The following is a 23,404-nucleotide window of genomic DNA, read 5'->3' as shown; positions in this document are numbered from 1 at the left end:
ACTGTGTAACTGTACAGAGTCACTGTTTATTCAGGGTAAGGGTCACTCACTGTAACTGTACAGAGTCACTGTTTATTCAGGGTAAGGGTCACTCACTGTGTAACTGTACAGAGTCGCTGTTTATTCAGGGTAAGGGTCACTCACTGTGTAACTGTACAGAGTCGCTGTTTATTCAGGGTAAGGGTCACTCACTGTAACTGTACAGAGTCACTGTTTATTCAGGGTAAGGGTCGCTCACTGTGTAACTGTACAGAGTCACTGTTTATTCAGGGTAAGGGTCACTCACTGTAACTGTACAGAGTCACTGTTTATTCAGGGTAAGGGTCACTCACTGTAACTGTACAGAGTCACTGTTTATTCAGGGTAAGGGTCGCTCGCTGTGTAACTGTACAGAGTCACTGTTTATTCAGGGTAAGGGTCACTCACTGTGTAACTGTACAGAGTCACTGTTTATTCAGGGTAAGGGTCACTCACTGTAACTGTACAGAGTCACTGTTTATTCAGGGTAAGGGTCACTCACTGTAACTGTACAGAGTCACTGTTTATTCAGGGTAAGGGTCACTCACTGTGTAACTGTACAGAGTCACTGTTTATTCAGGGTCAGGGTCACTCACTGTAACTGTACAGAGTCACTGTTTATTCAGGGTAAGGGTCACTCACTGTTTAACTGTACAGAGTCACTGTTTATTCAGGGTAAGGGTCACTCACTGTAACTGTACAGAGTCACTGTTTATTCAGGGTAAGGGTCACTCGCTGTGTAACTGTACAGAGTCACTGTTTATTCAGGGTAAGGGTCACTCACTGTGTAACTGTACAGAGTCACTGTTTATTCAGGGTAAGGGTCACTCACTGTGTAACTGTACAGAGTCACTGTTTATTCAGGGTAAGGGTCACTCACTGTAACTGTACAGAGTCACTGTTTATTCAGGGTAAGGGTCACTCACTGTAACTGTACAGAGTCACTGTTTATTCAGGGTAAGGGTCACTCACTGTGTAACTGTACAGAGTCACTGTTTATTCAGGGTAAGGGTCACTCACTGTAACTGTACAGAGTCACTGTTTAATCAGGGTAAGGGTCACTCACTGTAACTGTACAGAGTCACTGTTTATTCAGGGTAAGGGTCACTCACTGTAACTGTACAGAGTCACTGTTTAATCAGGGTAAGGGTCACTCACTGTAACTGTACAGAGTCACTGTTTATTCAGGGTAAGGGTCACTCACTGTAACTGTACAGAGTCACTGTTTAATCAGGGTAAGGGTCACTCACTGTAACTGTACAGAGTCACTGTTTATTCAGGGTAAGGGTCACTCACTGTAACTGTACAGAGTCACTGTTTATTCAGGGTAAGGGTCACTCACTGTAACTGTACAGAGTCACTGTTTATTCAGGGTAAGGGTCACTCACTGTGTAACTGTACAGAGTCACTGTTTATTCAGGGTAAGGGTCACTCACTGTGTAACTGTACAGAGTCACTGTTTATTCAGGGTAAGGGTCACTCACTGTAACTGTACAGAGTCACTGTTTATTCAGGGTAAGGGTCACTCACTGTAACTGTACAGAGTCACTGTTTATTCAGGGTAAGGGTCACTCACTGTAACTGTACAGAGTCACTGTTTATTCAGGGTAAGGATCACTCACTGTGTAACTGTAGAGAGTCACTGTTTATTCAGGGTAAGGGTCACTCACTGTAACTGTACAGAGTCACTGTTTATTCAGGGTAAGGGTCACTCACTGTGTAACTGTACAGAGTCACTGTTTATTCAGGGTAAGGGTCACTCACTGTGTAACTGTACAGAGTCACTGTTTATTCAGGGTAAGGGTCACTCACTGTGTAACTGTACAGAGTCACTGTTTATTCAGGGTAAGGGTCACTCACTGTGTAACTGTACAGAGTCACTGTTTATTCAGGGTAAGGGTCACTCACTGTGTAACTGTACAGAGTCACTGTTTATTCAGGGTAAGGGTCACTCGCTGTGTAACTGTACAGAGTCACTGTTTATTCAGGGTAAGGGTCACTCGCTGTGTAACTGTACAGAGTCACTGTTTATTCAGGGTAAGGGTCACTCACTGTGTAACTGTACAGAGACACTGTTTATTCAGGGTAAGGGTCACTCACTGTAACTGTACAGAGTTACTGTTTATTCAGGGTAAGGGTCACTCACTGTGTAACTGTACAGAGTCACTGTTTATTCAGGGTAAGGGTCACTCACTGTGTAACTGTACAGAGTCACTGTTTATTCAGGGTAAGGGTCACTCACTGTAACTGCACAGAGTCACTGTTTATTCAGGGTAAGGGTCACTCACTGTGTAACTGTACAGAGTCACTGTTTATTCAGGGTAAGGGTCACTCGCTGTGTAACTGTACAGAGTCACTGTTTATTCAGGGTAAGGGTCACTCACTGTGTAACTGTACAGAGACACTGTTTATTCAGGGTAAGGGTCACTCACTGTAACTGTACAGAGTCACTGTTTATTCAGGGTAAGGATCACTCACTGTAACTGTACAGAGTCACTGTTTATTCAGGGTAAGGGTCACTCACTGTGTAACTGTACAGAGTCACTGTTTATTCAGGGTAAGGGTCACTCACTGTGTAACTGTACAGAGTCACTGTTTATTCAGGGTAAGGGTCACTCACTGTAACTGTACAGAGTCACTGTTTATTCAGGGTAAGGATCGCTCGCTGTGTAACTGTACAGAGTCACTGTTTATTCAGGGTAAGGGTCACTCACTGTGTAACTGTACAGAGTCACTGTTTATTCAGGGTAAGGGTCACTCACTGTGTAACTGTACAGAGTCACTGTTTATTCAGGGTAAGGGTCACTCACTGTGTAACTGTACAGAGTCACTGTTTATTCAGGGTAAGGGTCACTCACTGTGTAACTGTACAGAGTCACTGTTTATTCAGGGTAAGGGTCACTCACTGTGTAACTGTACAGAGTCACTGTTTATTCAGAGTAAGGATCACTCACTGTAACTGTACAGAGTCACTGTTTATTCAGGGTAAGGGTCACTCACTGTGTAACTGTACAGAGTCACTGTTTATTCAGAGTAAGGATCACTCACTGTAACTGTACAGAGTCAATGTTTATTCAGGGTAAGGGTCACTCACTGTGTAACTGTACAGAGTCACTGTTTATTCAGGGTAAGGGCCACTCACTGTGTAACTGTACAGAGTCACTGTTTATTCAGGGTAAGGATCACTCACTGTAACTGTACAGAGTCACTGTTTATTCAGGGTAAGGGTCACTCACTGTGTAACTGTACAGAGTCACTTTATTCAGGGTAAGGGTCACTCACTGTGTAACTGTACAGAGTCAATGTTTATTCAGGGTAAGGGTCACTCACTGTGTAACTGTACAGAGTCACTGTTTATTCAGGGTAAGGGTTACTCACTGTAACTGTACAGAGTCACTGTTTATTCAGGGTAAGGGTCACTGTTTATTCAGGTTAAGGGTCACTCACTGTGTAACTGTACAGAGTCACTGTTTATTCAGGGTAAGGGCCACTCACTGTGTAACTGTACAGAGTCACTGTTTATTCAGGGTAAGGGTCACTCACTGTGTAACTGTACAGAGTCACTGTTTATTCAGGGTAAGGGTCACTCACTGTGTAACTGTACAGAGTCACTGTTTATTCAGGGTAAGGATCGCTCGCTGTGTAACTGTACAGAGTCACTGTTTATTCAGGGTAAGGGTCACTCACTGTGTAACTGTACAGAGTCACTTTATTCAGGGTAAGGGTCACTCACTGTGTAACTGTACAGAGTCAATGTTTATTCAGGGTAAGGGTCACTCACTGTGTAACTGTACAGAGTCACTGTTTATTCAGGGTAAGGGTTACTCACTGTAACTGTACAGAGTCACTGTTTATTCAGGGTAAGGGTCACTGTTTATTCAGGTTAAGGGTCACTCACTGTGTAACTGTACAGAGTCACTGTTTATTCAGGGTAAGGGTCACTCACTGTGTAACTGTACAGAGTCACTGTTTATTCAGGGTAAGGGCCACTCACTGTGTAACTGTACAGAGTCACTGTTTATTCAGGGTAAGGGTCACTCACTGTGTAACTGTACAGAGTCACTGTTTATTCAGGGTAAGGGTTACTCACTGTAACTGTACAGAGTCACTGTTTATTCAGGGTAAGGGTCACTGTTTATTCAGGTTAAGGGTCACTCACTGTGTAACTGTACAGAGTCACTGTTTATTCAGGGTAAGGGCCACTCACTGTGTAACTGTACAGAGTCACTGTTTATTCAGGGTAAGGGTCACTCACTGTGTAACTGTACAGAGTCACTGTTTATTCAGGGTAAGGATCGCTCGCTGTGTAACTGTACAGAGTCACTGTTTATTCAGGGTAAAGGTCACTCAATTCAATTCAATTCAGATCGCTTTATTGGCATGATAAGGTGTATCTTATGTTGCCAAAGCATCGAAAAACATTTCTGGTTGAACACATAAACGCAGATCTATTCATACAGTGTATAAACAGATATATCCCTGAGTGTATAAATATACATTCGTATAATTTGTATATACTCTTTTCTTAGGTTTACTGGTTGTCCCTCTGTTTATGGCAAGCTGTAACATCGTGTGCCGCTAAGGTTACACAGTTTCTCTCTTCCCCTTGTAGGTATGGGAGTTTTTGGTCGTCATTCAAGTTTCTGAATTCAGGGCATATTTGTGTGAATTTTTGGTAGAAATTCTCCCTGATGCCCTGATATTTTCCACAAGCTGTGAGGAAGTGCATCTCTGTCTCCACCACTCCCTGACTGCAGTGAGAGCATATCTTGTCCTCTCTTGGCAGCCGGGTCTGTCTGTGTCTGCCTTTTTCGATCGCCAGGCTATGTTCACTAAGTCTGTACCTTGTCAAGGTTTTTCTCATTTTGCTATCCTTTACCATGGTCAGGTATTCAGCCATGTTGTATTGTCTGTTTAGGGCCAAGTAGCAATTGAGTTTGTTTTGGGTTTTTGTTGTTTCTGCCCAATATGACTCACTGTAACTGTACAGAGTCACTGTTTATTCAGGGTAAGGGTCACTCACTATGTAACTGTACAGAGTCACTGTTTATTCAGGGTAAGGGTCACTCACTGTGTAACTGTACAGAGTCACTGTTTATTCAGGGTAAGGATCACTCACTGTGTAACTGTACAGAGTCACTGTTTATTCAGGGTAAGCGTCACTCACTGTGTAACTGTACAGAGTCACTGTTTATTCAGGGTAAGGGTCACTCACTTTAACTGTACAGAGTCACTGTTTATTCAGGATGAGGGTCACTCACTGTAACTGTACAGAGTCACTGTTTATTCAGGATGAGGGTCACTCACTGTAACTGTACAGAGTCACTGTTTATTCAGGGCAAGGGTCGCTCGCTGTGCAACTGTACAGAGCCACTGTTTATTCAGCAGGCTAAGGATCGCTCGCAGTCTAATGGCACTCACCGGCGCACTCGTGGGCGTCCGTCGCCGTGGCCCTTCCCCAGGGACGGTCCCGGTAGAACGGCCGGCAGTTCTGGCACTCGGTCCCCTCGGTGTGGTGCCGGCAGTCGCAGAGGCGGGGGGGCGCGCCCAGGACCCGGTCGGCCCCCGGCGGGGCGGGGCAGTGGGAGGCGTGACCGTTGCACTGGCAGCGGGCCCGAACCCGGAAGTCGGAGACAGCGTAGAAGCGGTAGTGGCGGCCGGGGGCGGGGCGCGCGGGGGTGGCTGGGGGTGGCTGGGGGCGGCTGAAGACAGCGCGCAGGTGTGTGGCGGTGGCCCAGTCCCGCGCCAGGGGGCCGGCGGGGCCCCTGGGGAACCGGTAGTCCACCAGGCCCCCCTGGGCCGGCTGGCTGCGGCTCTGGGCCCCCGTGCAGAGGAGGGGGCCCTCGCTCCCACGCCCCGCCCGCCCGGACGGCCTCCCGTAGACCTGCCGGCAGCGGGTGGAGTAAAAGCGGAGGGGGGCCCAGCTGCGCCCCCCGTCCCCCGACTTGTACAGCGCCATGGATTCGGGCCGGGCCGCGCAGAAGCGCAGGCTGAGCCGGGCCAGCTCGTAGGGGCGCCCGAGCGGGATGGTGAGCGTCACACCGCCGCCGCCGCCCCAACCCGTCCCCGCCGACTGCCAGCAGGTGGGGCGCCGCGGGTCATGAGGATCCGTCAGGTAGGAGGGCGGGTGGTGCCGGAGGGGGTCGCGGGCGTCGCAGAGGCGGCAGCCCGTGCCTTCGGGGTCGCAGAATTGGGCGGGGGGGTCGACCGCAGATGCTGGAGGCCCGGGCTGGGCGGCCCAGTGCCGCCTCGACCAGCTGGGGCTGGCAGCGCTGGGCCAGGCCCGTCCGGGTGTAGCAGGGGTCCCCGCGGCAACCGAGGGCCAGGAGCCAGGCGCAGAGCGGGAGCAGCGGACTGGCCATGGCGCCCTCTTCACACCTGCGGAGAGAAGGTCGGAGTTAGTGCATCCGATGGAGGGGGGGCGGTCAGAGAGAGGCAGAGAGAGAGACAGAGAGAGTCAGAGAGAGAGAGAGAGAGAGACAGAGAGAGAGAGAGAGAGAGACAGAGCGAGAGAGAGAGAGAGAGACAGAGAGAGAGGTTGAAACAGAGATGCATTTCCTCCTAAAACGCGAAAAATTCAACACATCAAGAAACATATTATTCAACAAGCTAAGCCAAACAACCCCAGATTTCAAGGAATTGGATGACCTGTCAAAATTGAGATTAGTCCTAGGAGAAGGAGACAGACCATACCTTGGGGCCAAATATGTAACAACATGTCACAACCTGAGGACTGTTTAAAATTAAGACTGTTTAAAATTAATATTGAACGTACCAAATGAAGTACAAAGACTGTTTAAAATTAATATTGTTTAAAAGTAATATTGTATGTACCCAATAAATGTCAAATCGATTGACACCTACAGAATGTTGGAAAACTGTACCTTTTTGCTATGTAAGCTTTGGCAATATGGTTCTCTGTAAACTTTCATGCCAATAAAGCATTTGAATTGGAATTGAATTGGAATTGGAGAGAGAGACAGAGAGAGAGAGAGAGAGAGAGACAGAGAGAGAGAGAGAGAGAGAGAGAGAGACGACACAAAGCTGGGTGGGCGTGTGTGCTGTGAGGAGGATGCAGAGAAACTCCAGTATGATTTGGACAGGTTGGGTGATTGGGCAGAAGCATGGCAGATGCAATATAATGTGGATAAATGTGAGGTTATCCACTTTGGTGGCAAAAACAGGAAGGCAGATTATTATCAGAATGGCAATAGATTGGGAGAAGGGGAAGTGCAACGAGACCTGGGTGTCCTTGTGCACCAGTCGCTGAAGGTAAGCATGCAGGTGCAGCAGGCGGTTAAGAAGGCCAATGGTATGTTGGCCTTCGTAGCGAGAGGATTCGAGTACAGGAACAAGGATGTCTTGCTGCAGTTGTACAGGGCCTTGGTGAGACCACACCTTGAGTATTGTGTGCAGTTTTGGTCGCCTTATCTGAGGAAGGATGTTCTTGCCATGGAGGGAGTGCAGCGAAGATTCACCAGGCTGATAATCTGGGATGGCAGGAATGACGTATGAGGAGAGATTGGGTTGATTGGGCTTGTACTCGCTGGAGTTTTGAAGAATGAGAGGGGATCTCATTGAAACTTATAAAATTCTAACAGGACTAGACAGACTAGATGCAGGAAGGATGTTCCCGATGGCCGGGGAGTCCAGAACCAGGGGTCACAGACTAAGGATAAGGGGTAAGCCATTTAGGACAGAGATGAGGAGGAATTTCTTCACCCAGAGAGTGGTGAACCTGTGGAATTCTCTACCACAGAAGGCAGTGGAGGCCAATTCATTAAATATATTCAAGAAGGAGTTGGATATATTTCTTAAGGCTAAAGGGATCAAGGGGTATGGGAAGAAAGCAGGGACAGGGCACTGAATTTGGATGATCAGCCATGATCTCATCGAATGGCGGAGCAGGCTCGAGGGGCCGAATGGCCGACTCCTGCTCCTGTCTTCTATGTTTCTATGTTTCTGTGTACACAGGGGTGTGGGACAGGGCACGTTTGTGGATATGTGTGAGTAACAGCTGATTCCCAGGGCCGCGTAAGGCCCTCGGGTTTAGCCTCGCTGGCAACTGAGCCCGACTTGGCTCAATCACGGACGGCACCCGATCTTATCAGCGACCGATTAATAACAAGATAAGCCGCCGCCCCAGAGCAACTGCGTTCCGGGGCTCTCAGCAGCTTTTGATCGGGCGAGGGGGAGGATTAACTCGGAGCTGAACATTCGAGCAAATTATCCCGTAAAAGAACTGGTCGTTAATGAAACCAGACCGCATCAGTCTCCCAGGGTTCAATTACACGGAGCGATTACACAAACGAGGGTTTTATTCCCTGGAATTTCAGAAGGTTAAGGGGCCATCTGATCGAAGTTTTCAAGATATTAAGGTGGGGAAAGAGAGAGAAACTATTTCTGCTGGTTGGGGATTCAAGGACTAGGGGGACATAGTCTAAAAATTAGAGCCAGATCTTTCAGGAGTGCCGTTAAGAAACACTTCTACACACAAAGGGTGGTCGAAGTTTGGAACTCTCTTCCGTAAATCGATGCTAGATCAATTGTTAATTTTAAATCTGAGCTTGATAGATTTCTAGTAACCAAAGGTCTTAGGGATATGGCCAAAAGGCAGGTAGATGGGGCTGAATGGGCCTCCTCCTGTTCCTGTGTAACAGGCTCGAGGGGCTGAATGGGCCTCCTCCTGTTCCTGTTTAACAGGCTCGAGGGGCTGAATGGGCCTCCTCCTGTTCCTATGTAACAGGCTCGAGGGGGCTGAATGGGCCTCCTCCTGTTCCTGTGTTCAGGCTCAAGGGGGCTGAATAGGCCTCCTCCTGTTCCTGTGTAACAGGCTCGAGGGGGCTGAATGGGCCTCCTCCTGTTCCTGTGTAACAGGCTCGAGGGGGCTGAATGGGCCTCCTCCTGTTCCTATGTAACAGGCTCGAGGGGCTGAATGGGCCTCCTCCTGTTCCTATGGTAACAGGCTCGAGGGGCTGAATGGGCCTCCTCCTGTTCCTGTGTAACAGGATCGAGGGGCTGAATGGGCCTCCTCCTGTTCCTATGGTAACAGGCTCGAGGGGCTGAATGGGCCTCCTCCTGTTCCTATGGTAACAGGCTCGAGGGGCTGAATGGGCCTCCTCCTGTTCCTATGGTAACAGGCTCGAGGGGCTGAATGGGCCTCCTCCTGTTCCTGTGTAACAGGCTCGAGGGGGCTGAATGGGCCTCCTCCTGTTCCTGTGTAACAGGCTCGAGGGGCTGAATGGGCCTCCTCCTGTTCCTGTGTAACAGGCTCGAGGGGCTGAACGGGCCTCCTCCTGTTCCTGTGTAACAGGCTCGAGGGGCTGAATGGGCCTCCTCCTGTTCCTGTGTAACAGGCTCGAGGGGCTGAATGGGCCTCCTCCTGTTCCTGTGTAACAGGCTCGAGGGGCTGAATGGGCCTCCACCTGTTCCTGTGTAACAGGCTCGAGGGGCTGAATGGGCCTCCTCCTGTTCCTGTGTAACAGGCTCGAGGGCTGAATGGGCCTCCTCCTGTTCCTGTGTAACAGGCTCGAGGGGGCTGAATGGGCCTCCTCCTGTTCCTATGGTAACAGGCTCGAGGGGGCTGAATGGGCCTCCTCCTGTTCCTGTGTAACAGGCTCGAGGGGGCTGAATGGGCCTCCTCCTGTTCCTGTGTAACAGGCTCGAGGGGGCTGAATGGGCCTCCTCCTGTTCCTGTGTAACAGGCTCGAGGGGCTGAATGGGCCTCCTCCTGTTCCTGTGTAACAGGCTCGAGGGGCTGAATGGGCCTCCTCCTGTTCCTGTGTTACAGGCTCGAGGGGTCTGAATGGGCCTCCTCCTGTTCCTGTTTAACAGGCTCGAGGGGGCTGAATGGGCCTCCTCCTGTTCCTGTGTAACAGGCTCGAGGGGCTGAATGGGTCTCCTCCTGTTCCTGTGTAACAGGCTCGAGGGGCTGAATGGGCCTCCTCCTGTTCCTGTGTAACAGGCTCGAGGGGCTGAATGGGCCTCCTCCTGTTCCTGTGTAACAGGCTCGAGGGGGCTGAGTGGGCCTCCTCCTGTTCCTGTGTAACAGGCTCGAGGGGCTGAATGGGCCTCCTCCTGTTCCTGTGTAACAGGTTCGAGGGACTGAATGGGCCTCCTCCTGTTCCTGTGTAACAGGCTCGAGGGGGCTGAATGGACCTCCTCCTGCTCCTGTGTAACAGGCTCAAGGGGGCTGAATGGGCCTCCTCCTGTTCCTGTGTAACAGGCTCAAGGGGCTGAATTGGCCTCCTCCTGTTCCTGTGTAACAGGCTCGAGGGGCTGAATGGGCCTCCTCCTGTTCCTGTGTAACAGGCTCGAGGGGGCTGAATGGGCCTCCTCCTGTTCCTGTGTAACAGGCTCGAGGGGGCTGAATGGGCCTCCTCCTGTTCCTGTGTAACAGGCTCGAGGGGCTGAATGGGCCTCCTCCTGTTCCTGTGTAATAGGCTCGAGGGGGCTGAATGGGCCTCCTCCTGTTCCTGTGTAACAGGCTCGAGGGGGCTGAATGGGCCTCCTCCTGTTCCTGTGTAACAGGCTCGAGGGGCTGAATGGGCCTCCTCCTGTTCCTGTGTAACAGCCTCGAGGGGGCTGAATGGGCCTCCTCCTGTTCCTGTGTAACAGGCTCGAGGGGCTGAATGGGCCTCCTCCTGTTCCTGTGTAGCAGGCTCGAGGGGGCTGAATGGGCCTCCTCCTGTTCCTGTGTAACAGGCTCGAGGGGCTGAATGGGCCTCCTCCTGTTGCTGTGTAACAGGCTCGAGGGGCTGAATGGGCCTCCTCCTCTTACTGTGTTCCTAGGTTTCCAGATAACAGGCAATTAATTGAATGGATTCGGAATGAATTGATGTCTTTTAATTTAGCTCTTGATATGGTCAATAATTAAGAAATAAAATGGTTGATTGCGTTAATTATAAATAAACGAGTAGGAAATAATATTTAATTGTAACATACCCGGTATTAATCTGGTCAATAATTTTTAATTTAATTCTAGACAATGTTAACTGTAATTAAATCAACATATGAACATAAGAACATATTAGGAGCAGGAGTGGGCCATTCGGCCCCTCGAGCCTGCTCCGCCATTCAATAAGATCATGGCTGATCTTCGACCTCAACTCCACTTTCCTGCCCGATCCCCATATCCCTCGATTCCCCGAGAGTCCAAAAATCTATCGATCTCAGCCTTGAATATACTCAACGACTGAGCCTCCACAGCCCTCTGGGGCAGAGAATTCCAAAGATTCACCGCCCTCTGAGTGAAGAAATTCCTCCTCATCTCAGTCCTAAATGGCCGACCCCTTATCCTTAGACTGTGACCCCTGGTTCTGGACTCCCCGACCATCGGGAACATCCTTCCTGCATCTAGTCTGTCTAGTCCTGTTAGAATTTTATAAGTTTCAATGAGATCCCCTCTCAATCTTCTAAACTCCAGCGAGTATAAACCCAATCGACCCAATCTCTCCTCATACGTCATTCCTGCCATCCCAGGTATCAGTCTGGTGAATCTTCGCTGCACTCCCTCCATGGCAAGAACATCCTTCCTCAGGTAAGGCGACCAAAACTGCACACAATACTCAAGATGTGGTCTCACCAAGGCCCTGTACAACTGCAGCAAGACATCCTTGTTCCTGTACTCAAACCCTCTCGCTACGAAGGCCAACATACCATTTGCCTTCTTAACCGCCTGCTGCACCTGCATGCTTACCTTCAGCGACTGGTGCTCAAGACCTTGCTCTGTCAAGCCCGTATGGTAGCTGGTGGGCAACGGCCACCCCATGTTAAAATACTTCACGCACAGGCATCTTCCACCCCTTTAAAATGAAGTTCGGGACCTGGAACGTCAGGACACTCATTGACAACCCCACCCACCCGCCCCTTCAACCACCGTCTGCCCCACTAGTGACAGAGACTGTCGGTCCCGCATTAGACTCATCAGTCACCTGAGAACTCATTTTTAATGTGGAAGCAAGTCGTCCTCGGTTCCGAGGGCCTGCCTAAGAAGCAGACTCTTTGGGTAACGAAGTTTCTCCTGAATTCCCTATTGGGTTTCTTGGAGACTATCTTATATTGATGGCCTCTAGTTATGCTCTTCCCCAGAAGCGGAAAGACTCTGTATCTACACTTACAGAACCAACTGCGGTCTAACCAAGGTATACGGAGACCAGAACTGTGCACAGTGCTCCAAGTGTGGTCTACCCAAGGTATATGGAGACCAGAACTGTGCACAGTGCTCCAAGTGTGGTCTAACCCACGTATATGGAGACCAGAACTGTGCACAGTGCTCCAAGTGTGGTCTAACCAAGGTATACGGAGACCAGAACTGTGCACAGTGCTCCAAGTGCGGTCTAACCCAGGTATATGGAGACCAGAACTGTGCACAGTGCTCCAAGTGTGGTCTAACCAAGGTATATGGAGACCAGAACTGTGCACAGTGCTCCAAGTGTGGTCTACCCAACGTATATGGAGACCAGGACTGTGCACAGTGCTCCAAGTGTGGTCTATCCCAGGTATATGGAGACCAGAACTGTGCACAGTGCTCCAGGTGTGGTCTAACCCAGGTATACGGAGACCAGAACTGTGCACTGTGCTCCAAGTGCGGTCTAACCAAGGTATATGGAGACCAGAACTGTGCACAGTGCTCCAAGTGTGGTCTAACCCAGGTATACGGAGACCAGAACTGTGCACTGTGCTCCAAGTGTGGTCTAACCCAGGTATATGGAGACCAGAACTGTGCACTGTGCTCCAAGTGTGGTCTAACCAAGGTATATGGAGAGCAGAACTGTGCACAGTGCTCCAAGTGTGGTCTAACCAAGGGATATGGAGACCAGAACTGTGCACAGTGCTCCAAGTGTGGTCTAACCAAGGTATATGGAGACCAGAACTGTGCACAGTGCTCCAAGTGTGGTCTAATGAAGGTATATGGAGACCAGGACTGTGCACAGTGCTCCAAGTGCGGTCTAACCCAGGTATATGGAGACCAGAACTGTGCACAGTGCTCCAAGTGTGGTCTAACCAAGGTATATGGAGACCAGAACTGTGCACTGTGCTCCAAGTGCGGTCTAACCCAGGTATATGGAGACCAGAACTGTGCACAGTGCTCCAAGTGTGGTCTAACCCAGGTATATGGAGACCAGAACTGTGCACTGTGCTCCAAGTGCGGTCTAACCCAGGTATATGGAGACCAGAACTGTGCACTGTGCTCCAAGTGTGGTCTAACCAAGGTATATGGAGACCAGAACTGTGCACTGTGCTTCAAGTGCGGTCTAACCCAGGTATATGGAGACCAGAACTGTGCACTGTGCTCCAAGTGTGGTCTAACCAAGATATATGGAGAGCAGAACTGTGCACAGTGCTCCAAGTGTGGTCTAACCAAGGTATATGGAGACCAGAACTGTGCACTGTGCTCCAAGTGCGGTCTAACCCAGGTATATGGAGACCAGAACTGTGCACTGTGCTCCAAGTGTGGTCTAACCAAGATATATGGAGAGCAGAACTGTGCACAGTGCTCCAAGTGTGGTCTAACCAAGGTATATGGAGACCAGAACTGTGCACTGTGCTCCAAGTGCAGTCTAACCCAGGTATATGGAGACCAGAACTGTGCACAGTGCTCCAAGTGTGGTCTAACCCAGGTATATGGAGACCAGAACTGTGCACTGTGCTCCAAGTGCGGTCTAACCCAAGTATATGGAGACCAGAACTGTGCACTGTGCTCCAAGTGTGGTCTAACCAAGATATATGGAGAGCAGAACTGTGCACAGTGCTCCAAGTGTGGTCTAACCAAGGGATATGGAGACCAGAACTGTGCACAGTGCTCCAAGTGTGGTCTAACCAAGGTATATGGAGACCAGAACTGTGCACAGTGCTCCAAGTGTGGTCTAACGAAGGTATATGGAGACCAGGACTGCGCACAGTGCTCCAAGTGTGGTCTAACCCAGGTATATGGAGACCAGAACTGTGCACAGTGCTCCAAGTGTGGTCTAACCAAGGTATACGGAGACCAGAACTGTGCACAGTGCTCCAAGTGTGGTCTAACCAAGGTATATGGAGACCAGAACTGTGCACAGTGCTCCAAGTGTGGTCTAACCCAGGTATATGGAGACCAGAACTGTGCACAGTGTCCTTTCCGCAAGTTTATTCATGCACGGCTCTGGTCTCCATATACCTTGGTTAGATCACACTTGGAGCACTGTGCACAGTCCCGGTCTCCATATACCTTGGTTAGATCACACTTGGAGCACTGTGCACAGTTCTGGTCTCCATATACCTTGGTTAGACCACACTTGGAGCACTGTGCACAGTCCCGGTCTCCATATACCTTGGTTAGATCACACTTGGAGCACTGTGCACAGTTCTGGTCTCCATATACCTTGGTTAGACCACACTTGGAGCACTGTGCACAGTTCTGGTCTCCATATACCTTGGTTAGACCACACTTGGAGCACTGTGCACAGTCCCGGTCTCCATATACCTTGGTTAGATCACACTTGGAGCACTGTGCACAGTTCTGGTCTCCATATACCTTGGTTAGACCACACTTGGAGCACTGTGCACAGTTCTGGTCTCCATATACCTTGGTTAGACCACACTTGGAGCACTGTGCACAGTTCTGGTCTCCATATACCTTGGTTAGACCACACTTGGAGCACTGTGCACAGTTCTGGTCTCCATATACCTTGGTTAGACCACACTTGGAGCACTGTGCACAGTTCTGGTCTCCATATACCTTGGTTAGATCACACTTGGACTGTGCACAGTTCTGGTCCCCATATACCTTGGTTAGACCACACTTGGAGCACTGTGCACAGTTCTGGTCTCCATATACCTTGGTTTGACCACACTTGGGGCACTGTGCACAGTTCTGGTCTCCATATCCCTTGGTTAGACCACACTTGGAGCACTGTGCACAGTTCTGGTCTCCATATACCTTGTTTAGACCACACCTGGAGCACCGTGCACAGTTCTGGTCTCCATATACCTCGGTTAGACCACACTTAGAGCACTGTGTACAGTTCTGGTCTCCATATACCTTGGTTAGACCACACTTGGAGCACCATGCACAGTTCTGGTCTCCATATACCTTGGTTAGACCACACTTGGAGCACCGTGCACAGTTCTGGTCTCCATATACCTTGGTTAGACCACACTTGGAGCACTGTGCACAGTCCTGGTCCCCATATGCCTTGGTTAGACCACACTTGGAGCACTGTGCACAGTCCTGGTCCCCATATGCCTTGGTTAGACCACACTTGCAGCACTGTGCACAGTTCTGGTCTCCATATACCTTGGTTAGACCACACTTGGAGCACTGTGCACAGTTCTGGTCTCCATATACCTTGGTTAGACCACACTTGGAACACCGTGCACAGTCCTGGTCTCCATATACCTTGGTTAGACCACACTTGGAACACCGTGCACAGTCCTGGTCTCCATATACCTTGGTTAGACCACACTTGGAGCACTGTGCACAGTTCTGGTCCCCGTATACCTCGGTTAGACCACACTTGGAGCACTGTGCACAGTTCTGGTCCCCGTATACCTCGGTTAGACCACACTTGGAGCACTGTGCACAGTTCTGGTCCCCGTATACCTCGGTTAGACCACACTTGGAGCACTGTGCACAGTCCTGGTCCCCGTATACCTCGGTTAGACCACACTTGGAGCACTGTGCACAGTTCTGGTCCCCGTATACCTCGGTTAGACCACACTTGGAGCACTGTGCACAGTTCTGGTCGCCATACAGGTAGACTATCCTTTATCCGAAAACCTCGGGACCAGCCGTGTTTCGGTTTTCGGAAAATTTCGGATTTCAGAAGGTATTTTATAAGACTGGGAAATTCGTCGGCGGGGGGTCGGGGGTGGGGGTCGGCGGGGGGTCGGCGGGGGGTCGGGGTGGGGGTCGGGGGGGGAGAAAAGAATATCGGACGGGCCGCTGCAGCTATCGGACGGGCCGCTGTATTGTCGGGTTCACTCTCCCGGTACCTCCTTCACACTGCCCAGCTTGGCCTGCAATCTCCTACCCAGGAGGGAACTCTGTGACCCCTCTGCCCTGCTCAGTGTAAGTCGTGCACCACTCTGGTCATGTCGTGCGCACGACTTACGCTGAACGAAAAAACCTTCGGTTTTTAGAGGGTTTCGGTTTTCGGAAGTTCGGATAAAGGATAGTCTACCTGCATTATAAAAAGGATATAGAGGCACTGGAGAGGGTGCAGCGAAGAGTTAAATGCAATTAAATCAGCATTGTCTTTTTACACACATCAACACTCTGATAAACAATTGTAAATTAAATCGGCTCCAGATTAAATGCAATTAAATCAGCAGGCATTCATATTTTTGTTTCAATGTTAGAAGCTGTTAATTTTTCAATAATCACGAAATAGAAAGCTTAAATGCAACTAAACCAAGATGAATTAGTAGTTTCGAGTTAATATGCAAGTACTAATCTGGTCAATGGTTATTAAATAAAGTGGCCTGATTTTGTTAATTGCAATTCAATCAATTAATATTGTCATTTTAATCTTCTTCTTAGGCAGTCCCTCGCGAACCGAGGATGATTTTATTAAAACGCACCTTAATATTCCCGTTTACATAACAGCAAAGATCAGGTTAACAAAGAGCTGCATTATTATCCGAATACAATTGCTGGCTTAATCATTTTAACTTTTAATGTAAGATGATTTACAAACCCAAGCCGCGACGGGCCAGTTCAGGTCGGAGAGAAGCGTATGAATCTTCCGCTGTGTAAAACTTGGGAGCCTTTCAAAAGGCGTTTGAAATCCCGTTTCGAACGGACAGGCGCCTAAACACGCCAGAGCACGCCCCACCGGCTCCGGCAGATCGCCGCGCTTAACGAGTAACTGGGAGCGAGGCCGTTCCGTGCGCGGCTTGCTTCCAGACCGCGGGCCTCGCTCGTCAGCGCGCGCTGGCCCGCGGCTCGTAAACCAGCCGGCGGCGTTCTCGTACTCGTGTGCGCGGCCTTCAGCTTGGAAGCCATGTCAGAGATACGAGGACTTCGACAGCTGGGACTTGGGGAGCGGAGGGAGAGATCGGAAAGGAGAGGGCGCGGAATCCGCGACGGTCGAATCGGGCTTATATCCGGCCCCGTCGCGACGGCGGAAAAGCACGCACAAATAGGAAGCAGGCACAAGAGTGCGTGTCAAACTTTAAAACGAGGGCTTGCGAAGACGGTCCTTCAAAGTCACTCACGGCTTTAGGGAGCGAGTTAGGGTCAAGGGAGGGGAGAGGGGCGACAGTGAGAAGGGGAGAGAGAGAGCGCAATCACGTCGCGCTTTTCCGGCTCAATTAGCTCTTACCTCAGGTTCTGAGGAGGAATTCCCAGTCGAGAAGGTGGTTTAGTTTCCCGACTCTCTCTCTCTCTCTCGAACGCAGATACAGGAATGGATGTCTTCGATCCTGTTGAGTCACGCACGGATTTGACCAGCTGACGGGCGGCGTCAAGCTGGTTCCCTGGGACCGGGGACCTGCACGTTCCTTGACGAACAGACGACGCAACTCTCAAAGCCCTATCCAACACCGACCCACCCCCACTCCCCCCACTGCTTCGCTGCAAGACTGGGAGGAGATCCCACCCCTTCAGCCCACACCCGCCCCCCCGCAACATCAGAGCACTGGGATTCCCCGCCCACTTCCAACCCTCCGTAACTTCGCCCGCCTCCGCCCCTGCCTCAGCCCACCTGCTGCCGAAACCATAGAACAAGAATCACAGAAACCTGCGGCACAGACGGAGGTCATTCGGCCCATCGTGTCCCTGCCGGCCGACAAGATGCGATCCAGTTTAATCCCACTTTCCAGCTCTTGGTCCGTAGCCCTGTTGCACTTCAAGCGCATATCCAAGTACTTTTTAAATGCGATGAGGGTTCCTGCCTCTACCACCCTTTCAGGCAGTGAGTTCCAGACCCCACACAACCCTCTGGGCGAAGAACGTTCTCCTCAACTCCCCTCTAATCCTTCTCCCAATTACTTTCAATCTATGCCCCCTGGTTTTTGACCCCTCTGCTAAGGGAAATAGGTCCTTCCTATCCACTCTATCTCGGCCCCTCATAGTCTTCTACACCTCAATTAAATCTCCCCTCAGCCTCCTCTGTTCCAAGGAAAACAAACCCTCAGTCTATCCAATCTCTCCTCATCGCTAAAATTCCCCAGCCCAGGCAACATCCTCGTAAATCTCCTCTGCACCCTCTCTAGTGCAATCACATCCTTCCTGTAATGTGGTGACCAGAACTGCACGCAGTACTCTAGCTGCGGACTAACTAGTGTTTTATACAGTTCTAGCATAACCCCCCCCTGCTCTTGTATTCTATGCCACGGCTAATAAAGGCAAGTATCCCGGATGCCTTCTTAACCACCTTATCTACCAGTCCTGCTACCTTCAGGGATCTGTGGACATGCACTCCAAGGTCCCTCTGATCCTCTACACTTCTCAGTGTCCTACCAGATATTGTGCATTCCCTTTCCTTGTTAGCCCTCCCCAAATGCATTACCTCACACGTCTCCGGATTGAATTCCATTTGCAACTGTTCTGTCCACCTGACCAGTCCATTGATATCTTCCTGCAGTTTACAGCTTTCTTCCACACCATCAAACACACAGCCAATTGTTGCATCAGATGTATATACTCTAGGACTCGAGCTCCATAATCCGGGCCCACACTCCCCGGTGCCAGTACTGAGGGAGCGCTGCACTGTCAGAGGTAGATGTATATACTCTAGGACTCGAGCCCCATAATCCGGGCCCACACTCCCCGGTGCCAGTACTGAGGGAGCGCTGCACTGTCGGAGGTAGATGTATACACTCTAGGACTTGAGCCCCATAATCCAGGCCCACACTCCCTGGTGCCAGTACTGAGGGAGCGCTGCACTGTCGGAGGTAGATGTATATACTCTAGGACTGGAGCCCTATAATCCAGGCCCACACTCCCCGGTGCCAGTACTGAGGGAGCGCTGCACTGTTGGGGGTAGATGTATATACTCTAGGACTCGAGGTCCATAATCCAGGCCCACACTCCCCGGTGCCAGTACTGAGGGAGCGCTGTACTGTCGGAGGTAGATGTATATACTCTAGGACTCGAGGTCCATAATCCAGGCACACACTCCCTGGTGCCAGTACTGAGGGAGCGCTGCACTGTCGGAGGTAGATGTATATACTCTAGGACTCGAGCCCCATAATCCAGGCCCACACTCCCCGGTGCCAGTACTGAGGGAGCGCTGCACTGTCGGAGGTAGATGTATATACTCTAGGACTCGAGCCCCATAATCCAGGCCCACACTCCCCGGTGCCAGTACTGAGGGAGCGCTGCACTGTCGGAGGTAGATGTATATACTGTAGGACTCGAGCCCCATAATCCAGGCCCACACTCCCCGGTGCCAGTACTGAGGGAGTGCTGCACTGTCGGAGGTAGATGTATATACTCTAGGACTCGAGCCCCATAATCCAGGCCCACACTCCCCGGTGCCAGTACTGAGGGAGTGCTGCACTGTCGGAGGTAGATGTATATATTCTAGGACTCGAGCCCCATAATCCAGGCCCACACTCCCCGGTGCCAGTACTGAGGGAGCGCTGCACTGTCGGAGGTGCCGTCTTTCGGATGGGACATGAAAACGAGGGCACCGTCTGCCCTCTCAGGTGGACGTAGAAGATCTCACGGCCACCATTTTGAAGAAGAGCAGGGGGGAGTCCAGCTGCCGCGATGCCATCAAACAGGCCAAGCAGCCAATCACGTTGAGGAATTCTCACAGGCAGCAAACCGGGAAGTAAAAAGCAGGTTAAATTTTTAATGATGTTACAGAGAGCGAAATACAAATTGGGACAGACACAGAGGATGGAGGTAGAGGCTGAAATATCATAAACAAATTGAACAAAATTATTTGAACGACTATGTCATGTTTAATCACATTAATGGAAAAATGTGACATTCCACAAATATAAAATATATTTCTCAGGCCCAGAACGGTTGTACAGCAGTCAGTATGCTGTTCAGAACCCAGTTACCCCTCTTTCAGCAAGGTTTAGATTTTTTTTTGCGCGGGGGTGAGTGGGTTTAACAGCGTTATTCTGGAGTACAATCAAGTCAATTCTCATCCTCCTGTTCAAATCCCACCATGGCCCCTCGCCCCCTCCCTATCTCTGTAACATCCTCCAGTCCTACAATTCTCATCCTCCTGTTCAAATCCCTCAATGGCCCCTCACCCCTCCCTATCTCTGTAACCTCCTCCAGCCCCTACAATTCTCATCCTCCTGTTCAAATCCCTCCATGGCACTCGCCCCCCTCCCTATCTCTGTAACCTCCTCCAGCCCCTACAGTTCTCATCCTCCTGTTCAAATCCCTCCATGGCCCTCACCCCCTCCCTATCTCTGTAACCTCCTCCAGCCCTACGATTCTCATCCTCCTGTTCAAAAACCCTCCATGGCCACTCGCACCCCTCCCTATCTCTGTAACCTCCTCCAGCCCCTACAATTCTCATCCTCCTGTTCAAATCCCTCCATGGCCCTCACCCCCTCCCTATCTCTATAACCTCCTCCAGCCCCTACAATTCTCATCCTCCTGTTCAAATCCCTCCATGGCCCCTCGCACCCCTCCCTATCTCTGTAACCTCCTCCAGCCCCTACAATTCCAATCCTACTGTTCAAATCCCTCCATGGCCCTCGCTCCCTCCCTATCTCTGTAACCTTCTCCAGCCCCGACAATTCGCATACTCATGTTCAAATCCCTCCATGGCCCCTGGCCCCCTCCCTATCTCTGTAACCTCCTCCAGCCCCTACAATTCTCATCCTCCTGTTCAAACCCCTCCATGGCCCTTGCCCCTCCCTATCTCTGTAAACTCCTCCAGCCCTACAATTCTCATTCTCCTGTTCAAAACCCTCCATGGCCCTCGGCCCCCTCCCTATCTCTGTAACCTCCTCCAGCCCCTATAATTCTCATCCTCCTGTTCAAATTCCTCGATGGCCCTCGCCCCCTCCCTATCTCTGTAACCTCCTCCCGCCCCTACAATTCTCATCCTCCTGTTCAAATCCCTCCATGGCACTCGCCCCCTCCCTATTTCTGTCACCTCCTCCAGCCCCTACAATTCTCATCCTCCTGTTCAAATCCCTCCATGGCCCTCACCCCTCTCCCGATCTCTGTAACCTCCTCCAGCCCCTACAATTCTCATCCTCCTGTTCAAATCCCTCCATGGCCCTCGCTCCCTCCCTATCTCTGTAACCTCCTCCAGCCCTACAATTCTCATCCTCCTGTTCAAATCCCTCCATGGCCCTCGCCCCCTCCCTACCTCTGTAACCACCTCCAGCCCTACATCCTCCCGAGATCTCTGCGCTCCTCCAATTCTGGCGTCTTGAGCATCCCCGATTTCCATCGCTCCACCATTGGCGGCCGTGCCTTCAGCTGCCAGGGGCCCTGAGCTCTGGAATTCCCTCGCTAAACCTCTCCGCCTCTCTCCCCTCCTTTAAGACGCTCCTTAAAACCAACCTCTTTGACACAGCTTTTATTCAGCTGTCTTAATATCTCCTTATGTGTCTCAGTGTCAAATAAGATTTGATAATCGCTCCTGTGAAGCACCTTGGGACGTTTTACTACCTTAAAGGCGGGAATAGCAGCCCCTGTGTTTATTATAGAGATTAGCAGCCCCTGTGTATATTACAGAGAATAGCAGCCCCTGTGTATATTATAGAGATTAGCAGCCCCTGTGTATATTACAGAGAATAGCAGCCCCTGTGTATATTATAGAGAATAGCAGCCCCTGTGTATATTATAGAGAATAGCAGCTCCTGTGTATATTATAGAGAATAGCAGCCCCTGTGTATATTATAGAGATTAGCAGCCCCTGTGTATATTACAGAGAATAGCAGCCCCTGTGTATATTATAGAGATTAGCAGCCCCTGTGTATATTACAGAGAATAGCAGCCCCTGTGTATATTATAGAGAATAGCAGCCCCTGTGTATATTATAGAGAATAGCAGCTCCTGTGTATATTATAGAGAATAGCAGCCCCTGTGTATATTATAGAGAATAGCAGCCCCTGTGTATATTATAGAGAATAGCAGCCCCTGTGTATATTATAGAGAATAGCAGCCCCTGTGTATATTACAGAGAATAGCAGCCCCTGTGTATATTATAGAGATTAGCAGCCCCTGTGTATATAATAGAGAATAGCAGCCCCTGTGTATATTGTAGAGAATAGCAGCCCCTGTGTATATTATAGAGAATAGCAGCCCCTGTGTATATTATAGAGAATAGCAGACCCTGTGTATATTATAGAGAATAGCAGCCCCTGTGTATATTATAGAGAATAGCAGCCCCTGTGTATATTATAGGGAACAGCAGCCCCTGTGTATATTATAGAGAACAGCAGCCCCTGTGTATATTATAGAGAATAGCAGCCCCTGTGTATATTATAGAGATTAGCAGCCCCTGTGTATATTATAGAGAATAGCTGTCCCTGTGTATATTATAGAGAATAGCAGCCCCTGTGTATATTATAGAGAATAGCAGCCCCTGTGTATATTATAGAGAATAGCAGCCCCTGTGTATATTATAGAGAATAGCAGCCCCTGTGTATATTATAGAGATTAGCAGCCCCTGTGTATATTATAGAGAATAGCAGCCCCTGTGTATATTATAGAGAATAGCAGCTCCTGTGTATATTATAGAGAATAGCAGCCCCTGTGTATATTATAGAGATTAGCAGCCTCTGTGTATATTATAGAGAATAGCAGCCCCTGTGTATATTATAGAGAATAGCAGCCCCTGTGTATATTATAGAGAATAGCAGCCCCTGTGTATATTATAGAGAATAGCAGCCCCTGTGTATATTATAGAGAATAGCAGCCCCTGTGTATATTATAGAGATTAGCAGGCTCTGTGTATATTATAGAGAATAGCAGCCCCTGTGTATATTATAGAGAATAGCAGCCCCTGTGTATATTATAGAGATTAGCAGCCCCTGTGTATATTACAGAGAATAGCAGCCCCTGTGTATATTATAGAGATTAGCAGCCCCTGTGTATATAATAGAGAATAGCAGCCCCTGTGTATATTGTAGAGAATAGCAGCCCCTGTGTATATTATAGAGAATAGCAGCCCCTGTGTATATTATAGAGATTAGCAGCCCCTGTGTATATTATAGAGAATAGCAGCCCCTGTGTATATTATAGAGAATAGCAGCCCCTGTGTATATTATAGAGAATAGCAGCCCCAGTGTATATTATAGAGAATAGCAGCCCCTGTGTATATTATAGAGAATAGCAGCCCCTGTGTATATTATAGAGAATAGCAGCCCCTGTGTATATTATAGAGAATAGCAGCCCCTGTGTATATTATAGAGAATAGCAGCCCCTGTGTATATTATAGAGAATAGCAGCCCCTGTGTATATTATAGAGAA

At 49.8% G+C, this 23,404-nt stretch overlaps 1 protein-coding gene across 1 annotated transcript in view; it reads right to left on the bottom strand.

The window, feature by feature from the left end:
• Positions 1-17,002, bottom strand: part of LOC147084837 (netrin-3-like) — a 37,347-nt gene extending 20,345 nt beyond the window's left edge. The window contains exons 1-2 of the mRNA XM_085979344.1: positions 16,906-17,002; positions 5,440-6,396 (exon numbers count right to left, since the gene is read on the bottom strand). Of these exons, the coding sequence (XP_085835470.1) occupies positions 5,440-6,396; positions 16,906-17,002 (1,054 nt within the window). The remainder of the gene's footprint in view (positions 1-5,439; positions 6,397-16,905) is intronic.
• Between the last annotated feature and the right edge of the window lie 6,402 nt (positions 17,003-23,404).

Source organism: Somniosus microcephalus, unplaced genomic scaffold (assembly GCF_052327205.1).
Source record: "Somniosus microcephalus isolate GS21.2 unplaced genomic scaffold, FLI_Smic_1.0 unresolved_chr9, whole genome shotgun sequence".
NCBI lineage: Eukaryota > Metazoa > Chordata > Chondrichthyes > Squaliformes > Somniosidae > Somniosus > Somniosus microcephalus.
This window is presented reverse-complemented; position numbering and strand designations above follow the sequence as displayed.